Genomic DNA, 20,639 nt, shown 5'->3' on the forward strand with positions numbered 1-20,639 from the left:
TGCCATTACACTCAGTTTACTGGAGATTAATAGCCATTTCCTACAAGTTCACTGTCCCCATACTGTAACATTACCGCATTTATGATCCCAGCTGGATAATGACCATGATCACTAGTACATCTGAGCCGTCCCTCTGGTCATTTGTGCTGTGACCTTTTATAATATCACTGATTATACCCCCTGTATGGTTGCATCACTATTTATTATTAATGCTCATGTGACATCACTATAACCCCAGTGAGTGACCGTACAGGTGTAATAAAGGACACATTCCCACTGGGAGGATCCCCTATAGAATTAAGAACGGACATGCAAGTAGGTAGTAAATACCTGCGTGTCGTACCTGGTGCAGGCTCTGAGCGATCACAGAACAAACCTGCCAGAAATTCCGCTGCTTTAGGTCAACAGAGCTGCTCTTCCTCTTCCAGGCCGCTCTGCTGATGGATGAGACCGCCAACGTCATGCTGATTGACAGCCAGCACCCCGCAGGTATGCAGCAGTGATCCGGCTGTCAATGAGCATGACGTCAGCAGTGACACCCTGTCCAAGCAAAGTGGAAAAGATGTGACGTCACCAGAGGCTGCAGGATTTCCAGCAGGCGCGTTCCACACTCTGAGCCTGGCAGAGATCGGCACTGGGTACGCAGGTGCTCAGGACAATCTCCGCTCAGGACTCTGCTGCCGAGTAGCGATAGTAAGTTTGTATAAATAATCTACGGTGTACGGATTTTCTTGGGCATGTTTTTTTAGTTTGGGGGCAGAGAGGAAAGGATGAATAAAGCACTAGATACCCCATCTCACATTCTGCACGGACGTAGGTGTGTATTCTGCAACAAATAACGCACAGACTCCATGTGTGGACGTCACTGTGTACTATCCCTTTGTGCAGGGCCTGTGATGATTCTTGGGACATCAAGTGGATTTTCAGAAAGGATGTGCAGACGCCATAACGGCTGTAAATCAGAATACCCCTTACAGATTTGATTGTATAGAAAGTCCCGGTAACGGGCGAGGAAGAGTATTGTACTATACATCACAACTGCTAGAAATTAAAACTCACTTGAAAAGTCTCATCAATTATCTAAAAATGTTTATTGAATGTGAATTATATTACACTGCGCAAAAATCTATGTGAATATATACAAAACCACGCAGGTAGTTACAATTCTTGTTACACATCTTCTACTTCATAGTTATCCAGTAAAGCATCATCTTGGTCCTATCAGTCCATCAGCCCCAGCAGCACAGTAATAGACCGCACCGTGCAGAGCACCACATACAGGTTGTATAGGATATGGACGATGTCCGGCAGACGATGCTTTTAGCTGTAGTTTATGCCTTCTGTCTCAGCACTTGGTGTCGCAGTCTTCCCAGATGAGCTTTGTTCTTTTTTTCCCTCTGCTAAAGCTTTAAAATGCTGTCAAGAACAATATGCTGTCAGTACCATAATACTGCAATCTGGTACAAGGATATATTCATGTACAGGCTCTAAGAACTGCAAAAAAGCCGCAGGGAGTGATGAAGCACAGCAGGGATCTTACTCTGTGGGTCTAGTTCATTAACACTGGCGATTTGCAGGTCAATAGTAATGAAGGCACCGCGGGGGTAATTGTGATTTGCAGGCCAGTAGTAATGAAGGCTCCGCTGGGGTAAGGTGTGCTAAATTCATTAAGAGGTGCACGCCGTGCAATGAATCAGGCGAATCCTACAATGGATGTGGATCTCCACCAGAAATGCTATTCAATTATGCCACCAATTGTCAAAAATGTTCATGAATGTGCCAAGTGGGCTTCTCCACGCCAACTTCCACCTCCGTCCTTTAAATTTGCCAGAGATGGCTGAGACTGGAATTAACTTTTTGAGCCACTTTGAGAATTCTGGCATAAACGCCTTGATGAATCAGGCAAGTTGTCTTATAAGACACTAATAATTTCCACTCAGATTGCTTTGAGGTCTAACCACAGCTGCCGTCCAGATACAGATGACCTGGTGTGGAGTCTGCAGTCATTATCTACTTACCTGGGAGTTCCTAAACTCCGAATACAGCGAGAACAGGACATGTAAGGACTGGATGCGACTCTTGTACACAGGGATGTCCAGCATGGCTAGAAGAGAGGATGGGGAAGGTTCAATCGTCAGATAGGATCACTTAGGGCGTTCTCCAACAGGTTAGATCATCCAGAAAATGGGGAATGTCATTGTGAACATTCATTATTTTTAAAAAGCACTGCAGCCTGTACAAGACTGACCGGTCCGAAGGAGTGAGGAAGTGAGAAATAATTTCTACTATACATTTCTACATGAGAACATATTATTCAAGAGACTGAAGGAAAAGAGAAGCCGTGGGCCCAGCTTTATATCTATATATATAATTGTCTAAGGGTCTGTTTGTCTGTAACAGAAATCCCGCATCGCTGATTGGTGGCGGCCGGCCTTGACCAATCAGCATTCATAAATAAACTACATACATATACTAGAACGAGAATAACATGAAAGACAGTGTGTGAGGGAGAGAATAACACGTAGGGCAGTGTGTGAGGGAAAAATAACATGGAGGACAGTGTGTGAGGGAGAGAATAACATGAAGGACAGTGTGAGGGAGAGAATAAGTGGCTGTGCAATGTACTGCGTGGGCTATATACTGCGTGGGCTGGGCTGTGCTACATACTGCGTGGGCTGGGCTGTGCTACATACAGCGTGGGCTGGGCTGTGCTACATACAGCGCGGGCTGGGCTGTGCTACATACAGCGCGGGCTGGGCTGTGCTACATACAGCGCGGGCTGGGCTGTGCTACATACAGCGCGGGCTGGGCTGTGCTACATACAGCGCGGGCTGGGCTGTGCTACATACAGCGCGGGCTGGGCTGTGCTACATACAGCGCGGGCTGGGCTGTGCTACATACAGCGCGGGCTGGGCTACATACAGCGCGGGCTGGGCTACATACAGCGCGGGCTGGGCTACATACAGCGCGGGCTGGGCTACATACAGCGCGGGCTGGGCTACATACAGCGCGGGCTGGGCTACATACAGCGCGGGCTGGGCTACATACAGCGCGGGCTGGGCTACATACAGCGCGGGCTGGGCTACATACAGCGCGGGCTGGGCTACATACAGCGCGGGCTGGGCTACATACAGCGCGGGCTGGGCTACATACAGCGCGGGCTGGGCTACATACAGCGCGGGCTGGGCTACATACAGCGCGGGCTGGGCTACATACAGCGCGGGCTGTGCAACATACTGCGCGGGCTGTGCAACATACTGCGCGGGCTGTGCAACATACTGCGCGGGCTGTGCAACATACTGCGCGGGCTGTGCAACATACTGCGCGGGCTGTGCAACATACTGCGCGGGCTGTGCAACATACTGCGCGGGCTGTGCAACATACTGCGCGGGCTGTGCAACATACTGCGCGGGCTGTGCAACATACTGCGCGGGCTGTGCAACATACTGCGCGGGCTGTGCAACATACTGCGCGGGCTGTGCAACATACTGCGCGGGCTGTGCAACATACTGCGCGGGCTGTGCAACATACTGCGCGGGCTGTGCAACATACTGCGCGGGCTGTGCAACATACTGCGCGGGCTGTGCAACATACTGCGCGGGCTGTGCAACATACTGCGCGGGCTGTGCAACATACTGCGCGGGCTGTGCAACATACTGCGCGGGCTGTGCAACATACTGCGCGGGCTGTGCAACATACTGCGCGGGCTGTGCAACATACTGCGCGGGCTGTGCAACATACTGCGCGGGCTGTGCAACATACTGCGCGGGCTGTGCAACATACTGCGCGGGCTGTGCAACCTACTGCGCGGGCTGTGCAACGTATTACGCGGGCTGTGCAACATACTGCGTGGGCTGTGCTATACACTACGTGGGCTGTGCTATACACTAAGTGGGCTGTGTTATACACTACGTGGGCTGTGTTATACACTACGTGGGCTGTGTTATACACTACGTGGGCTGTGTTATACACTACGTGGGCTGTGTTATACACTACGTGGGCTGTGTTATACACTACGTGGGCTGTGTTATACACTACGTGGGCTGTGTTATACACTACGTGGGCTGTGTTATACACTACGTGGGCTGTGTTATACACTACGTGGGCTGTGTTATACACTACGTGGGCTGTGTTATACACTACGTGGGCTGTGTTATACACTACGTGGGCTGTGTTATACACTACGTGGGCTGTGTTATACACTACGTGGGCTGTGTTATACACTACGTGGGCTGTGTTATACACTACGTGGGCTGTGTTATACACTACGTGGGCTGTGTTATACACTACGTGGGCTGTGTTATACACTACGTGGGCTGTGTTATACACTCCGTGGGCTGTGTTATACACTCCGTGGGCTGTGTTATACACTCCGTGGGCTGTGTTATACACTCCGTGGGCTGTGCTATATACTACGTGGCTGGCTGTGCAATATACTACGTGGCTGTGCAATATACTACGTGGCTGCGCAATATACTACGTGGCTGCGCAATATACTACGTGGCTGCGCAATATACTACGTGGCTGCGCAATATACTACGTGGCTGTGCTATTTACTACGTCGACTGTTATACACTACATGGCCGGCCGCGAACAATCAGCGACAGGAATCCTGTGTATTCAATGTATTATTCTAAAATCGTCATAAATAAACTACATACATATTCTAAAATACCCGATGCGTTAGAATCGGGCTACCATGTAGTCTACTATATAATCGTCTAATTCTGTCTGTTTGTCTGTAACGGAAATCCCGCGTCGCTGATTGGTCTCGCCAGCTGCCCGCGACCAATCAGCGACAGGAGCAGTCCGGCCGCGATTTGGCATGGGACTTGAACCACGCTTTGCTGATTGGTCGCGGCCGCTGGCGACCAATCAGCGATATTGGTGCCGGATTTAAACACCGCTTCACTGATAATGTATATATTTTACCCTGAAAATCCTGTGTATTCATTGCATTATTCTTAAAGGGAACCTGTCACCACGTTTTTGGAAGATGGGATAAAAATAGCGTTAAATAGGGGCAGAGGTGGGCGTTACATTAGTGTGTGTGTTATGCGTTTATTACCCACCTAAGTTGCCGAAATAACTTTGCAAAGTCTCCGTTTTCGCCTGTCAATCAGGCTGGTCAGGTCACATGGGCGTGGTGTCTTCACCCAGATTTGGCGTAGTTTTCCGTTGGTGGCGTAGTGGTGTGCGCATGCCCAAAGTCCGGAATCCTCTTCCAGGGGATTTAAAATAGCGCGGTGTTCGTTATTGCATTGGTGATCGGTGGGCGCGGCCATCTTCCTTTGGCCGCGCGTGCGCAGAAGCGGCGCTCTGCTGGCCGCGGCTTCAGGAAAATGGCCGCGGGATGCCGCGCGTGCGCAGATGGATATCGCGGCGGCCATTTTCCTGAAGCCGCGGCCAGCAGAGCGCCGCTTCTGCGCACGCGCGGCCAAAGGAAGATGGCCGCGCCCACCGATCACCAATGCAATAACGAACACCGAGGCTATTTTAAATCCCCTGGAAGAGGATTCCGGACTTTGGGCATGCGCACACCACTACGCCACCAACGGAAAACTACGCCAAATCTGGGGGAAGACAACGCCCATGCGACCTGACCAGCCTGATTGACAGGCGAAAACGGAGACTTTGCAAAGTTATTTCGGCAACTTAGGTGGGTAATAAACGCATAACACACACACTAATGTAACGCCCACCTCTGCCCCTATTTAACGCTATTTTTATCCCATCTTCCAAAAACGTGGTGACAGGTTCCCTTTAAATCTTCATAAATTAACTACATACATGGTCTAGAATACCCGATGCTTTAGAATTGGGCCACCATCTAGTCACTATATAAACAGTCTCTAAAAAAAGATCTATGGTTTGGCATCCTTTAACCCCCTTCAAGCTGCAGCCCTTTTTCATTTTTGCGTTTCTGTTTTTCGCTCCACTCCTTCCCAGAGCCATAACTATTTATTTTTCCGTCAATATGGCCATGTGAGGGCTTGTTTTTTGCGGGACGAGTTGCACTTTCATTGGTTTTACCATGTCATGTACTCGAAAATGGGAACAAAATTCCAAGTGCGGTGAAATTGCAAAAAAAATGCAAGGCCAGAAGTGTTTTGGGATTTTTTTTTTTTTTTTTACCATGTTCACCAAATGCTAATACTGACCTGACCACAGGGTGGCGCTCACAGCAATCTGGCATCAACAACCATAGAGGTCTCAAGGAGACCTCTGGTTGTTCTGCCGACGCACCGATGAGCCCCAATCATGTGACATAGGTCACCGATGCGTGCATTTCCGGCCCAATGGCCGGAAGCAATTGTTAAGTGCAGCTATCAGAGTTTGACAGCAGCATTTAACTAGTTAATAGGTGCGGGTGGATTGCAATTCCACCCGCGACTATTGAGGGCACATGTCAGCTGTTCAAAACAGCTGACATGTCCTGGCTTTGAGGTGGGCTCACTGCCAGAGCCCACATCAAAGAGGGGGATACGGCCATCGGCATAATAGTAAGTCCGATAGCAGTAAGGGGTAAAAAAAATTTTTAAATAATAAAAAGAAACCCACACATTTGGTATTGCTAGTATTGCTATGTTTATAAAAGTCTGATCTATCAAAATATAAAGTAAATTAAATCAAACCGGCATTAAAAAAAAAAAAAGTCGAAATGCCAGAATTACTTTTTTTGGGACGTCGCAAAATTGCAATAAAATGCAGTAAGAGGTGATCAAAACATTGCATCTACACCAAAATGTTATTGGTGAAAACTCCAGCTCAGTGTGCAAAAAATAAGCCCTCACCCAGTCCCAGGTCTTGAAAAATAAAAACGTTATGGGTCTCGGAAAATTGCAACAAGAGCTAAAAGAAAAAAAAATAATAAAAAATTTTCATGCAAATTTCAGAATTATTTTTCACTACTTAAACTATACATGTTTGGTATCTGCGCACTCGTACTGACCTGGAGAATCATACTGCAAAGCTCCGTTTCACCATATAATGAACATGGTAAATAATAAACCAAAAAAAAACTTTTTTGGAATTTCACTTTTTTGCAATTTCACCATGCTTGGAGTCTTTTTTTCCCCATTTTCCAGTACACTATGTGGTAAAATCAATAGTGTCGTTCAAAAGTACAAGTCCTGCTGCAAAAACAAGGCCCCATATGGCTACGTAGAGGGAAAAATAAAAAGTTATGGCTTTTGGAAGAAGGGGAGGAACATTGCTCTGGGTGAATATTGGTTCATGTTTTCTTCGAACTGGACTCCAGTATCATATTACTAATTCTTCTTGGAAAGTGACTGACAGCTATCTCTGTATCAGTGTGCATGCAGGTAGAGCTGTCAGTTGCTGATAGGACCGCACACTGGACCCAAAATGCCAGCGGATGATGAAATCACAGCTTATAATGGATCGTTTCCACAAAACTGGGTATCCCCTGCTCTATAACATGGTGCCTGCACTGGACGGCATTGTCATGGTGGCGGCTCCCTCCCACCATCCTACTTATCCCTGAAGAAACCAGTATTATAATAGTGTGACCTGGCCGGCTCTAAGGAGCGGAGGATGGAGGAACGTAAGCTTACTGCTGGGTGCAGCTACCATGGCAGGACACAGACGGCCGGCCGCAGTCTGTCACCGCAAACATTGACATTTGTGCACAGAATAGAGATGGGAAGCAACAGATAGACACAAGGAAGACAATATTATTAACTCCATAGGGCACCATCTTTCCGTAAAAACATTATCTTTATAACTGTGCACTATATTTGTTAGGAATAAATTAAAGAAGGGTCAAAATACAACTTTGTTCATAAATAAATATGAACATGATGGTAGCAACCCTGCAGGAGTCACAATCTGGAGAGCACTGGCCTGCTGCCTAATGCACTTTGGTAAGATTCGCGAGTAAGCCCCATTGGCACCCATCATAGGCTAGACATTTGTTTCACTTCATCCATCAATCCTACAACTTAAAAGGGGTTGTCTCCAGTAAATAAATGGTTAAAATTGCAAAAAAAAAATAAAAAATTCTCCAGTCCCCTGCACTTCTTTCGTGTTGCAGAGGCACAACTGCCTGTACTACCATCCTTGTAGAGCGCTCGGACCAGGCCAGCGGTGCGATCAGGTCACTGGTCTGAACTGTCAGTCTCTAGGCGTGCACCGCCCCTGGCAGGTGAGGAGCCGGGGCCCGGGAACGGTGCGCTCCTGAAGCTGCATCTTGTGACAACCCACAAGATGAACTCAACCAATCTTCCTGATAAAGATAGAAGCAATGTTTCCTGTAACATGCTGCTCACCAGCCTGACGGGAAGAACAACTGATTGTGCTTCCTGTAAATGGACACTGTCACAGAGATCACATAATAGGTCTCCCAGGGTTTTTCAATTTTTGGGTGGTGTTTCTTCTGTAAGTAAACCGCTATAACACGGCATGGATGATCTTAATCTAATCTGAAGTTATAAAGGTAGGAATATGTGACTTACCAAGTATCATATCAATGTAAGTGGGAAGATCACAGTCCAGTTCCGCAGTTGGCAGACTGATCTGGTGGTCACAATACAGGCAGGATTATCAGAGAGCTTTCTTTCCTTCTCAGAGATGGATTTCAATAATCATAATCTCACCTTTCCGAGGCGTTCCTCAAACTCCGAAGGCCATTCCTGCATCAGGGTTTCCACTTCAGGCATTGGTCTATCAAAAAAAAAAAAAAAGAAAGAAGATTATGAACTATGCAGGTAAAGTATGGTTACATGTTGCCTGTTACTGCCAGGGTAGAAATTATATATAGATGCATTGTTAAAATAATGTTAGAAAATTCCCTGGAGAATCCTAACACTGAGCACCAGATCGTCTCATAAGGGCAGTGTAACATTATCTGAGGTGTGAGCTTAGTGTTCAGTCCCGGGCACTATGTCCAGCCCGTGCAATAACACATATGTATATTCTATCACACATATATGCTAAGGTGAACCCGACAGCGGACACATGGCTGGTATCAGACGCTGACTGTACAATCTCAGCCATGGATGTATGACTCCAAAATGCTATGGCGTTTTTAAGAAAAACATTACAATCTGCCTGGTACCGAGCCGTACGAGAACGTCACTGGCCAGACGGGTTCCCGGCAGCTTCTCCTGACCCGCTGCCCTGGAGTGACAGGTGTTTCCTTGTGTGCAAGTATAGGAATCCGCTCCACCGACATAGGCGTTGCTGGGGCGTGGCCATGCCCTCCCATCCAATTCACCAAGACTGCCAGCGCATGGCAGAAATGCACTTCAGTCCCCGACTGGAATAACATTTCTGGGGCAGCACAAACTGTCGATTTCATTAAGTGGCATGCACCGCTGGTCCTCCCATCCAGACGGGTGCAGTGCAGGCGTGCGTTATGCCAGTCTTGATGAATCGCCTCACAGAGTCTATATAATAGAAGCCTAGCTGTCCTCGTGCCCGGATTCCACACTCCTGGGCTTAGCGATGATCAGTTCCGGCAGATCCTGGTAACACTGGTAATGTCCATTGTATCACTAGGATCTTCCCAGCTTGGTTCTCTATTCCAAAACATGGCAATTACAATTACCCTGTGGACGATCCAGGTTAATTACGACAGTGTGCCAATGATCAGAACTACTGGGCCCAATACCTGGTATAATGAACGGTGGCTGGAGGCTTTGAACGATGTAATTCGCTGATACTTTCAATCCAATTATCAATAGCTTTATGATTCTTCTCAGCATTTTCTAAGCTCTTCACCTTTATTTGGTGCTGCTTGAGGAAAAAAAAGATGTTAATAGGAAAGAACTGCGTAGACTAGTACTGTGGTTGCAAAACAGGATCTCAGAATGTGGTCACAGGGAATTTATTGCGGCCATTGTTTCTGACAAAGAACAAAAAGAAAAAGGGCCCCTCTTACTCCTGCTCCACCGGGGGATGGCCGCTCTCCTAGGCTCCACAGGTAACAGCAGTCTAATGCAGTCATCCCCCAGCAGATGTAAAGGACCACAGCACTCAGGGAAGCATAGACCGTTGGTGTGACCTGTGCACTCACACAGGGGGGCCCGGAAGGCAAGGAAGCCACTTCCATCTCCCAAGCAGAGGAATTGTGCATTTGATGAGTTATTGGGTCCATATTCTGTTCTTGTATAGGGGGCAAATCTGTGTGCGCTCCTGGCGGCACTTACCAGTATTACTATACTCACACTTTATTCCAAACAGGTAAGGGCACGTGGAGGAACCAGACTACGACCTGATGGGGCGCACAGCTCTGTGATGTGGCCGAAGAATTGATTGAAATTCCCTTACTCTAGAATAAAGTGTGAGTAAAGCACCATTGGTGAGTGCCGTGGTCCTGTGCATCTAACAGGGTCTATTTCCCAATCCATTGGCACTGTACACACCCTTTCCTCATTAGCTCCATCCATACTAACTCACCGAAACACTGTGCTGCTTGGAATTTTCTGACAGCCAAAGCGCCATAACTGTGGGGTCCGACTGTTTCGTAGACGGCTCGTCAAGGGTCAGGAGGCCAAGTTTATCAGGTTTACTATCAGGTCGAGGAACCTACAAAGAAGAGAAAGATGTGCAGCAATCAGATTATATTCAGTTTTTAATAGTGGTACAGCTCAGGTGACATCACAGTTTCGGACTCTTTAACATACACAAAAAAACCGAAATTATTAGCTATGGGTGACAGCTGCAATGTTAGGCGTCAGTCACAGAAATCAGGCATGGCCAATGGTATTTGTTTAGTGCAGGGGTGGGGAACCTTTTTTAGATATTTATTCCATCCCTCAGAGGTTGCACCCACAACATACATCCTGCCGCTGGCACTGGTGTCAGGATGTAATCTTTCGGCGCTCAGTAGTGAAGAGTGCGCGTGTTCCCAGAGCAAGAAGGAAGCGACACTGCGATGCGGTGCCCAGGAATCTGCCCGTGGGCTGGAGAAAAGGTCATCGCGGGCCGGAGGTTCCCCAATATACTACTGAACAGCTCTCACCATGCATATGTTTAATGCATCCATAGAGTCCCGTGGAATAGCAGTCTATGACTGTGTACAGCCATGTACGAGCCAGATGGAGGACACAGGAGAAGTCTTCTGGCCTCTGTCTAATTCATCACTATATATCTCCTCGGGTGAGTATGTTGGAAATCGCTCATGGACAGCTATCATCAGAAAATCACCTACTGTTCAAAGCAGGCTATTGTGTTTCATTTTTGGAGAGCAGTTCATTCCCCATATCACAAGCTTTATTCAAAGTAAATATACAGTAAATCTTGCAATTCTCACATTGGCCACTGGGGCTCTTAGACTCCGATTTCCTTTTGTTTCTGGACACAACACTCCTACATACGACAATGGTCAGACCGCGACCTTATCTGTTGTACTCACATCCAATGAGCCTGTGGAAAGGCCAATGTGAGGGGAGGGGAGCAGGGTTGGCTGTGCCATCTCCTATTGTGACTGGTGGATCCTGTGTCATCAGTTGTGTATAGCAGTGTTAGGCTACTTTCACACTAGCGTCGGGCTCGGCCCGTTGCTGTGCGTCGGGCCGACGTTCCCGACGCTAGCGTTGTCTCCGCCGCACAACGGGGGCAGCGGATGCATTTTTCCAGCGCATCCGCTGCCCCATTGTGAGGTGCGGGGAAGTGCGGGGAGGTGGGGGCGGAGTTCCGGCCACGCATGCGCGGTCGGAAAAAACGGACCGTCGTGAGCAAAAAACGTTACATGTAGCGTTTTTTGCTCCTGACGGTCCGCCACTGCACGACGCATCCGTCGCACGACGGGTGCGACGTGTGGCAATCCGTCACAATGCGTCGCTTCATGTTAATCAATGGTGAAAAAACGCATCCTGCAAACACTTTTGCAGGATGCGTTTTTTCGGCAAAACGACGCATTGTGACGGAATGCAGTTAACGCTAGTGTGAAAGTAGCCTAAATCTCTTATATAACTCCTGTCTCAGCTGATAATGAGACTGCTGAAAACTCTTCCTGTAAGGACAGGAAGTATATGTCTAAAAAAGCTCCAGTGACAAGTATGAAAATTGCAATATTACTACAGTAATTTTGCTATTCAATAAAGATTGGGATTTTTTTTAAAAAAAAAAGTAACAAAAAAACCCTGATTTAAACAATAGGTTATGTTCTGCTGCTTGTTTCCCTTTACTCCATATTTATCCCTTACTATAGATCTGTATACGATTGCCAAGCCTCTCGGAGCAGTCACACCTAGCTGAAGTCAGCATGGAGTTCTGCACCCTAAACCTTACATATAAACCCTGCTAATCATCCCAGACAAGGAGCATAGTATCAACTGTGAACAAGGTACTGTAACCGGGAGCGTAGAAGCCTCATACATTCACATCAGGGGTCTGCAACAGCTGGAAGGCTACAAGTACCAGCATGCCACAAAGGCCCAAGACCGCAATGGCACACCAGTACCGCTATAGACTATACAACATTGTGCAGGGTACCTGCTAGGTTCATCCCTGGAGGGATGAAGCTGTGTATGCCAGGGAGCGAGCAATACCAAACACTTACCAGGCACAATGCCAGTGCACAGCAGTTTGCAGCACCTGGCAATGTTAGCTGGCATTGGCAGAAGCCATGAGGAGATCCGTGAAGAACCTGCTCAAGCTACAAATGGAGGCTCAGGTGGTAACCGTGCTGACCTGAGAAATGGTAACAGGATGCCTGACTGCCCTTGTGGAATGAATGGAAAAAACAAAGGGAGCCATTCGACCTATTGACCCAAAGGCTGTCATAATGGCAGACTGTTAGAATAAGATGGTTTCCCCAGACACTGGCCGAACCCTGCAGCGCCTCCCAGGGATCACAGACCATAATCGGAATGTGGATGGTCATCGCTATCTCCTGACTACACTAAATCATCCATAATAGCCACGATTACACCAAACCGTGCAGGGAACACCCCCAAAAATGGGAAGGAGAATGTCATTATAGATGAAAAGGATCTGAGAGGACGAATGCAAGATCACCCGCTCCTGATGAAAATACAGAAAGGGGATCTTCCAGGAGAGCACAGCTAACTTAGAGATCATGTGAATAGGGGTGATGGTTACCCTCAAAGAATGACGTCTGCCAACAACACTGCCAACAGCTGAAAGGGAGAGTGCTGAGCATAAACAGGATAGAACGACGAGGTGCCAAGGTTTATGGTAGAGTGGGGGGCGGGGCACAGAGGCCATCCCCAAAAGAAGTCTACACCTGCTTGCGGAAAGTCAAGAACCAAATGTTCAAGAGTAAAAAAGCAAAATGAACCATACAATTTGTTGTGCAATTTCTCCTGAGCTAATACCCCATATGTGGGGGAAACTACTTTTTAGGCACAGTGCAAAGCTCAGAAGGGAAGAGGCGCCATATTGGAGTTCAGATTTTGCTGGAATGGTTTGCGGGTGCCATGTCACATTGACAGAGCCCCTGAGGTGCCAGAACAACAGAAACCCCCTATATATGAACTCCTTTTACAAACTACAATGAATTCATCTAGGGGCGCAGTGATTATATTGACACCACAGAATTTTATATCAGTGAATGGTGAAGAGAGAATAAATTACAGGGATAATAGGAAAAATTGGATCTCACCAGTTTGTTGAGCAATTTATGTGCGCCAATACCCTACATGTAATTGGGAAATACTTTTGTGGCACGGTGCAAAGCTCAGAAGGGAAGGAGCGCCAGATTATAGGGCAGATTTCACTGTTATGGTTTGCGGATGCCATGACCCACTGGGAGAGAGGATTTTGAATACTCCACATATACGGGATACCATTTTAAAAATAATTTTATTAACCGTTCAGTTGCTACACAGGAATATATGCAAAGTGGAATAAAAAAAAAAAAATGAACCTGTAAAATCTTGCTTTAGCCCCAAAATATAACACCAAAAAGCAGACCCCACAGTTTGTTACCTGCTTTATTAGGAGTGTGGCAATACCCCACGTTGTCAAAGAGCTGTTTGCACCAATGGCAGGGCTCGGAGTGGAAGGAGTTTTTGAATTTTGGAACATAAATTGGCTGAAATAGGTTGCGGGCGACATGTCCCATTTACAGGGCCCCAAAGGCACCCAAGCAGCAGAAACCCCCCACAACTGACTCCATTTTGGAAATTACACCCCCCCGACAGATTTTATGCAGTGGTATACTGAGGATTTTGAACCCATAAGGTACTATACAGGATTTGATAACTTTACGTCGTCACATTGAATATGGCGTCACTAGTGCTGAGCTCAAGGGCTCGCTACTCATGTTTGCATCCGGTACTCAGGTATGCACCAAGTATTGTAAGGGCTCCAGTGACATGCTCAGGTCCCTGCCCCGCATGTTTGCTGCTGCTAGACACCCAAAAAAACATGTGGGGATTGCCCATGTATCTCAGGAAATCCCCGCTAACAGCTGTCAGACAACCAGGGCAGAGACTTTACCATGTCACTCGAGCACCCGCGATACTCGGTACCTACCAGAGCAGCGAGCACTTGCTCTCAACACTAGTCGTCATAATGTAAATTTTTTTACTTCTGAATACCCTAACCTCAATCCTTAGCCCAGCAATAACCACAAGCCCAACCTTAATTCTAACCCCAAGCCCAGCACTAATGGAAAACAATGAAAGAAATATTATAAAATGTAAAAAAAATTATCTGGGAGGAGGGAAGGTGACATACTAATTATTGGCTTTTGATCACTGTAATAGGGTTTATCACAGTAATCAAAAGGAACCAATAGGAAAAATCCCCACTGTCGCTGGCCAGCAGATCTTGGCGGTTGCACTGCGCATGTGCCTGCCATTTTTTTTTTTCAGGAAAAGGAGGCAGCGGGCCAGGGGACGGAGAAGCAGGGACATAATTTCTCTCTCCTCTGACAGGTATACCACTTCAGAACAGAGAGAAATTATTTTAATAGCAGACACTTTTTTAAGGCGACTGCTGTTATTCATTGATAAGATGACAAGCAATGAGCTGAAAATCTGGCCCTGATCATGTTCTCCAGGGTCTCAGTTACCCCCGGTAGCTAAGACCCCGGAGATTTTCCGACTCTGAGGGGTGCTACAGCCTTATTCCTGATCGCCATTTTACAATGGCAAAGGGGGAATAAGGCCCTTAGCGGCCACCGTTTTAATGCGTATCTGAGGACTTTAATGGGTTAAAGAAGCTGCAGACCTCCCTCAGGCACTGCCATCTCCTCTGTGTCATCTTCTAAGCAGCGGCAGTTCAGGGGTTTGCAGCGCTGTCAAATTCACTTCTATGGTGTAACACTACAATACCCAGCTCAGCTGCTACTATGTTTTATACAGATGGCGTGTATATAAAACAATGTATCCATAGAAAAGGCTGCACCGTTCGCACCAGCACTGTGGGTTCTTTAAGCTGGGTTGGAATCACACTAATCGGATATTGACTGACATGTGCACACGGTACATGTACACTGTGTGCTCTTGGTTAAATTATACTGGTTACTAATGCAAAAACATACCTTCAGAAATGCATCAATATCTCCTACAGCCGGAATAAAGTCTGGGATAAAAGGTTTCAGCTTGTGGTCCAAATCTATGGCATGTGGCGTGTACCTGAAACAATAGAAGATGTGTAAAGCGTGCCTGTAAAGGTAACTTATCAGAACAGGCTGTCATGGGGTATAACATCATCACTGGCCAATGTGACTGGTGTCCGGCATTTTTTCACTCATTTTCCTCTCTCTCGCTCATTTTCAGTTGCCACTCACCTAGTGGGTGAAAACTAGCTGCTATATCTACTAATACAATCAGAGATATGGATCCTGCTCTTTTCTCTGTAGCACATACTGTAGACTGAAGCAGCAGCCTGGAGGTTGTTACACAGCAGAACTGAGCTTTGTGTCTGTGAATCCAGCACTGAAGTCAAATATATTTACTTGAAGCTGCAGCACAATTTTTTTGGTCTCACTTTGCTGAGTGTTCCTTGAGTATAATAGGAGTTGCAACCTGACACCTCACTGCGCTGGCGGTCCATCTTGCATTGACCAAGGCAGATTGCAGCTGATTTGTCAGAGTGGATGAGGAATTTAGGAGGCAGAAGATGTTGCTCATGAGTGGAGAAAAAGATTTCCCTAATAAACTATATATCAAAGTTTTTTCATTTGCTTGTACTATTGATTTATGCAAAGTTTGCTAAAAAGATGGTGACCATTTTAGCTTAAAACATGTGTAACATACACTCATTCACTAACAAAATAAAGCTTAATTCTGTAGCACTATAGCATGCAAACATGAAATATACGTAATCAGAATTGCATTACTGCTCTAGAAAATATGAAAAATTGAGAATACTCAGCGCATAAATTGGCCAATTCATGTGTGCCTGGCAGCCACGATAAGAAGATTGTCGTTGCTGGGACCTATCCTGTGGGGACTCCTCTCATGGGCTGATAAACTGCATTTATATGGGAAGGTAGGATCCTGCTGTAATTAAAACCGCCAGACGCCAATGGGTGGAGTGCTCAGCCAGCCCATGAGAGGAGTCCCATTAGGATAGGTCCCAGCAACGAAAATCGCCTTATCGTGGCTGCCGGGCACACATGAATTGGACATAGTTATGTATGGAGATGGCTACTCTTAGTAAGCACCTGTACACACCTGATTTCTGTTTTTTGTGACATTCAGTCTTTTGATATTTTTATACTCATTCACAGCATTGTTTAATGTGCCTCATAGGCAGAGGTTACTGTGTAAGACATGCAGTTTTCATCCTCAGGTTAAATACAATAGTCTCACCTAGTAATATACTGGAACAATTCTTTAATCTCAGGTGTTACTGGTAGATGCTCAAAGTCTGCAGGATCATAACTGTGGGAAACAGGAAATATAATAAAACAGTAAAGCATCACACTGCTATAGGGGTATTCCAAGCCACACAAAAGAACATCTATTCACCATTACAGCAGTGAATGGGAACGTGTGTTCCGCTACAGCCATCACACTTCTGTCAGACAAAGTGATGAAGGCTGCAGACCATCAGTAGCCTGTCATGGGCTGCAGTGCTCAGAGACAGAATGCCAGCATCACTGAAACGCCACCGGCCTGAGAGGAGAGTATTTAATTTTTTTTTTCTATTAGGGAGGGACTTTGGCATTTAAGAAGGGGTTATCCCATAGCTTATGGGATTAATTAAAGGCGCGTGTGATAGATCTGCACCTTCAGAAAAGGGGCGTCATGAAACCCTCCATCCCCGTCTGGTGCTGTGAATGAGCTCATGTGCAGGTCTCTAGAATCACTCCTATAGGAGATCAAAATTCAGCTGCTCTGGTGACAGTGGCCAGGCAAAGGTAGGGCCGACATCTGTCAGACATTACAGCATATTCTGAGGATATACGCCTTCAGGCCTGGCGTTTCATACACCAGTGATAAAATTATGGGCACTGGAGCAAGAGGCCAACTTTATAAAGAATTGCAAGATCCTTCATGGACTTGGCACATATTGGGGAGCGCCAAGAGGAAAATGAATATAATAGTATATACTATATAATAGTATAATAGGAGTTACTGTAATCAGAATTCATAATAAAGGTAGTCTAATTCCTGGTGGCCCCGCCCCTGTGTTGGCCCCGCCCCTGTGTGCTGGCCCCGCCCTCTCTGGCTTGCCACTTGTTAAGAGCGAGAGGTCACAAGTTTTAGTGTAGATACGGTGTGTGCAGTAAAAGCTGCGCTTTTTAGCCAGAAACCTAAGAGCACATATAAGACCACATACACCATGTCATCGGACGGCTGCATCATGATGAATACACAAAAAATGATATTCGTATAATCAATAATACAGCATCACTTACCCTACATTTGAAGCACCATTTTCTTCATCATCGTCATCCTCATCATCGTCGTCATCATCATCATCGTCATCATCATCGTCCCCTGAATCATCTGTGTTTTCATCTTCACTTAATTCCTGGCGAGGACCACCACGAGACGCTTTATTTTTCTTCAAGTATGCAAAAAGAAACCACAAGACACTCAGCTCACACAAAAATCACAAGAAGGTTTTACTAGCTATAACTGGGAGTCACAAATCCTCCGATCCAAAAGGCTTCCCTTCCTCTCCTATGTGTCTGGCACTACATTACTAATATTCCCTCCAGCTACACGGGTCGTCACCTGTCTAATGGATCAGTAATGTTAGACCGGGAGAGATCTGAAAACTGCCAGCGGCCAATAGGATGTAGGAATCCACAGACCCTTGGTGCAGCATTCGGTGGATCCAACTGGTCAGAGCCCTACTGACATAAGATTTATTTATTAGTGGCACGTTTAGGTTGAAATACTCTTTTTAAATGGAAGATTTTGTTACATTATGTTGCTCTCAGATAAAGAATGGGCAGAGACCCTGATTCCAGCAATGTGTCACTTGCTGGGTGCTTGCTGCAGTTTTGATCAAAACCCAGAGAAAACTGCAGCAGATCTAGCAGAGCTATGTGATATTTCAGTTTTTCCTTTTTAATAAATTTGCAAACATTTATACATTTCTGTTTTTTCAGCCAAGATGGGGTGCAGAGTGTACACTAATGTGAAAAAATGAACTTTTTTGAATTTACTAAATGGTTGCAATGAAGCAAAGAGTGAAAAATGTAAAGGGGTCTGAATACTTTCCGTACCCACTGTATGTGTGTATAGTACCAAATGCAGGAAAAATGATAATTACTTAAGGGTAATTTGATTTTCCAGAACCATGACAGCACTGTACGTGAGAGATGGCATCTGCCCCCAGGAACAGGAAACCTGCAGCAGAGATAAAAGAGTGGGGCGGCCCCTCTCTCCTCAGTTTGTTTCAGAGTAGGGAAGATGACCGCTTTGTTAGTACCCACTCGTATATTACATTTACATTGTATAGCTCTTTATTAGTTTCTATCTATACATATATCATATCATATATTATTATATATATATATATATATATATATATATATATATATATATATATATATATATATATATATATATATATATATATATATATATATTTTCTGGAAAATCAAATTACCCGTAAGTTATTATCATTTTTTTCCCTTCACCATGACAGCACCGTACGTGAGAGGAAGAAATAGAAAGACTCCTAGGGTGGGACAACAGCAGATAATACCTTTCTCCCGAAAGACAAGTTTGATAGACCTAAGCCTAGCCTATAATGTCGGAAGAAGGTAGAGGGTGAAGACCATACTGCCGCTCTACAAATCTGTTCCACCGAAGCGTTTGCCCTTTCCGCCCAGGATGTGGCAATAGCAGGCGTGGAGTGGGCCGTAACACCCTGTGGGGGAACTTGGCCAGAAGAGGAATATGAAAGTGAAATAGCCGTACGCAACCACCGTGCAATAGTTGCCTTTGAGGCCTTTTTTCCCGTTTGTCCCCTGGAAGGCGACAAAAAGGGCTGATGACTGACGCCAAGATTTTGTGGCTTCTATGTATTGAAGCAGGCAGCGTCTGACATCAAGACAATGGAAGGTTTGCTCTCCATGGGATTTTGGTTGAGGACAAAATGAGGGCAAAATAATTTCCTGGTCCCTATGAAACTTTGAGTTGACCTTTGGTAAGAAGGCCGGGTCGGTTTTGATAATCACTTTGTCATCCTGGAAGGTAGTGTAAGGGGGGTTCACCGAAATAGCTTGCAGCTCGCAGGTACGTCGGGCTGAAGTTAAAGGGACTCTGTCACCTGAATTTGGAGGGAACAATTTTCAGTCATATGGGCGGGGTTTTCGGGTGTTTGATTCACCCTTTCCTTACCCGCTGGCTGCATGATGGCTGCAATATTGGATTGAAGTTCATTCTCTGTCCTCCGTAGTACATGCCTGCACAAGGCAATCTTGCCTTACGCAGGTGTTTACTATGGAGGACAGAGAATGAACTTCAATCCAATATTGCAGCCAGCATGCAGCCAGTGGGTAAGGAAAGGGTGAATCAAACACCCGAAAACCCCGCCTCTATGGCTGAAAATTGTTCCCTCCAAATTCAGGTGACAGAGTCCCTTCAAGGCAACCAGGAGGACAGTTTTTAGGGTTAAGGATTTTATTGAAATGTAAGCGAGAGGCTCAAAGGGGGAAACAGTTAGAGCATTTAAAATTAAATTTAGATCCCAGGGAGCCACCTTAGGTAATAATTTTGAGGGTCTGGATGTAAAGGAGGCTCGGATGAACCTATAGACCCAAGGGTGGTCAGCAAGTTTCTGATCAAACAGCGCACCCAGGGCGGATACTTGCACCTTTAAGGTGCTAGTAGATAGCCCCCTCTCTAACCCTTTTTGGAGAAATTCTAGAATTTCTTTTACCGGAAATTCTTGGCTTGTCTCGGACAACTGTCGCCCCGAGAATTCCAGGAATTTTTGCCAAATTTTTTGGTATTTCTCTGAGGTGACCTTTTTTCTGCTAGCGAGCAATGTGGTCACCAAAGGGTTCGAGAATCCTTTTGCTAATAGAAGCCCCCTCTCAAGTTCCAGGCGGTGAGATGTAGCCTGTGTACTTGGGGATGTTGAACTGGTCCCTGGTGTAGGAGATCCGAGGCATCCGGGAGGATCCACGGGTCCGAGATAGACATGCGTCTGAGCCACGTGAACCATGCCCTTTTCAGCCAAAAGGGGGCTATGAGGATCACTCGTGCCTTGTCTTCCCGAATTTT

General features: G+C 46.2%; 1 protein-coding gene across 2 annotated transcripts in view; it reads right to left on the reverse strand.

Moving 5' to 3' along the window:
- Window positions 1-1,072: 1,072 nt before the first annotated feature.
- The window catches only part of IFT46 (intraflagellar transport 46), a 35,336-nt gene continuing 15,769 nt past the window's right edge, over window positions 1,073-20,639 (reverse strand). Inside the window, exons 4-12 of one of the 2 annotated variants that reach the window (XM_077250599.1) lie at window positions 17,810-17,958; window positions 16,758-16,829; window positions 15,482-15,575; window positions 10,423-10,551; window positions 9,635-9,756; window positions 8,619-8,685; window positions 8,478-8,538; window positions 2,019-2,104; window positions 1,073-1,416 (exon numbers count right to left, since the gene is read on the reverse strand). In XM_077250599.1, coding sequence (XP_077106714.1) covers window positions 1,321-1,416; window positions 2,019-2,104; window positions 8,478-8,538; window positions 8,619-8,685; window positions 9,635-9,756; window positions 10,423-10,551; window positions 15,482-15,575; window positions 16,758-16,829; window positions 17,810-17,958 — 876 coding nt within the window. In that variant the 3' untranslated portion in view covers window positions 1,073-1,320. Of the gene's footprint in view, window positions 1,417-2,018; window positions 2,105-8,477; window positions 8,539-8,618; window positions 8,686-9,634; window positions 9,760-10,422; window positions 10,552-15,481; window positions 15,576-16,757; window positions 16,830-17,809; window positions 17,959-20,639 lie in introns of both variants that reach the window. The other variant, XM_077250598.1, reaches the window with a different exon arrangement.

The sequence above is a fragment of the Ranitomeya variabilis genome, chromosome 4 (genome assembly GCF_051348905.1).
Source record: "Ranitomeya variabilis isolate aRanVar5 chromosome 4, aRanVar5.hap1, whole genome shotgun sequence".
Taxonomy (NCBI): Eukaryota; Metazoa; Chordata; class Amphibia; order Anura; family Dendrobatidae; genus Ranitomeya; species Ranitomeya variabilis.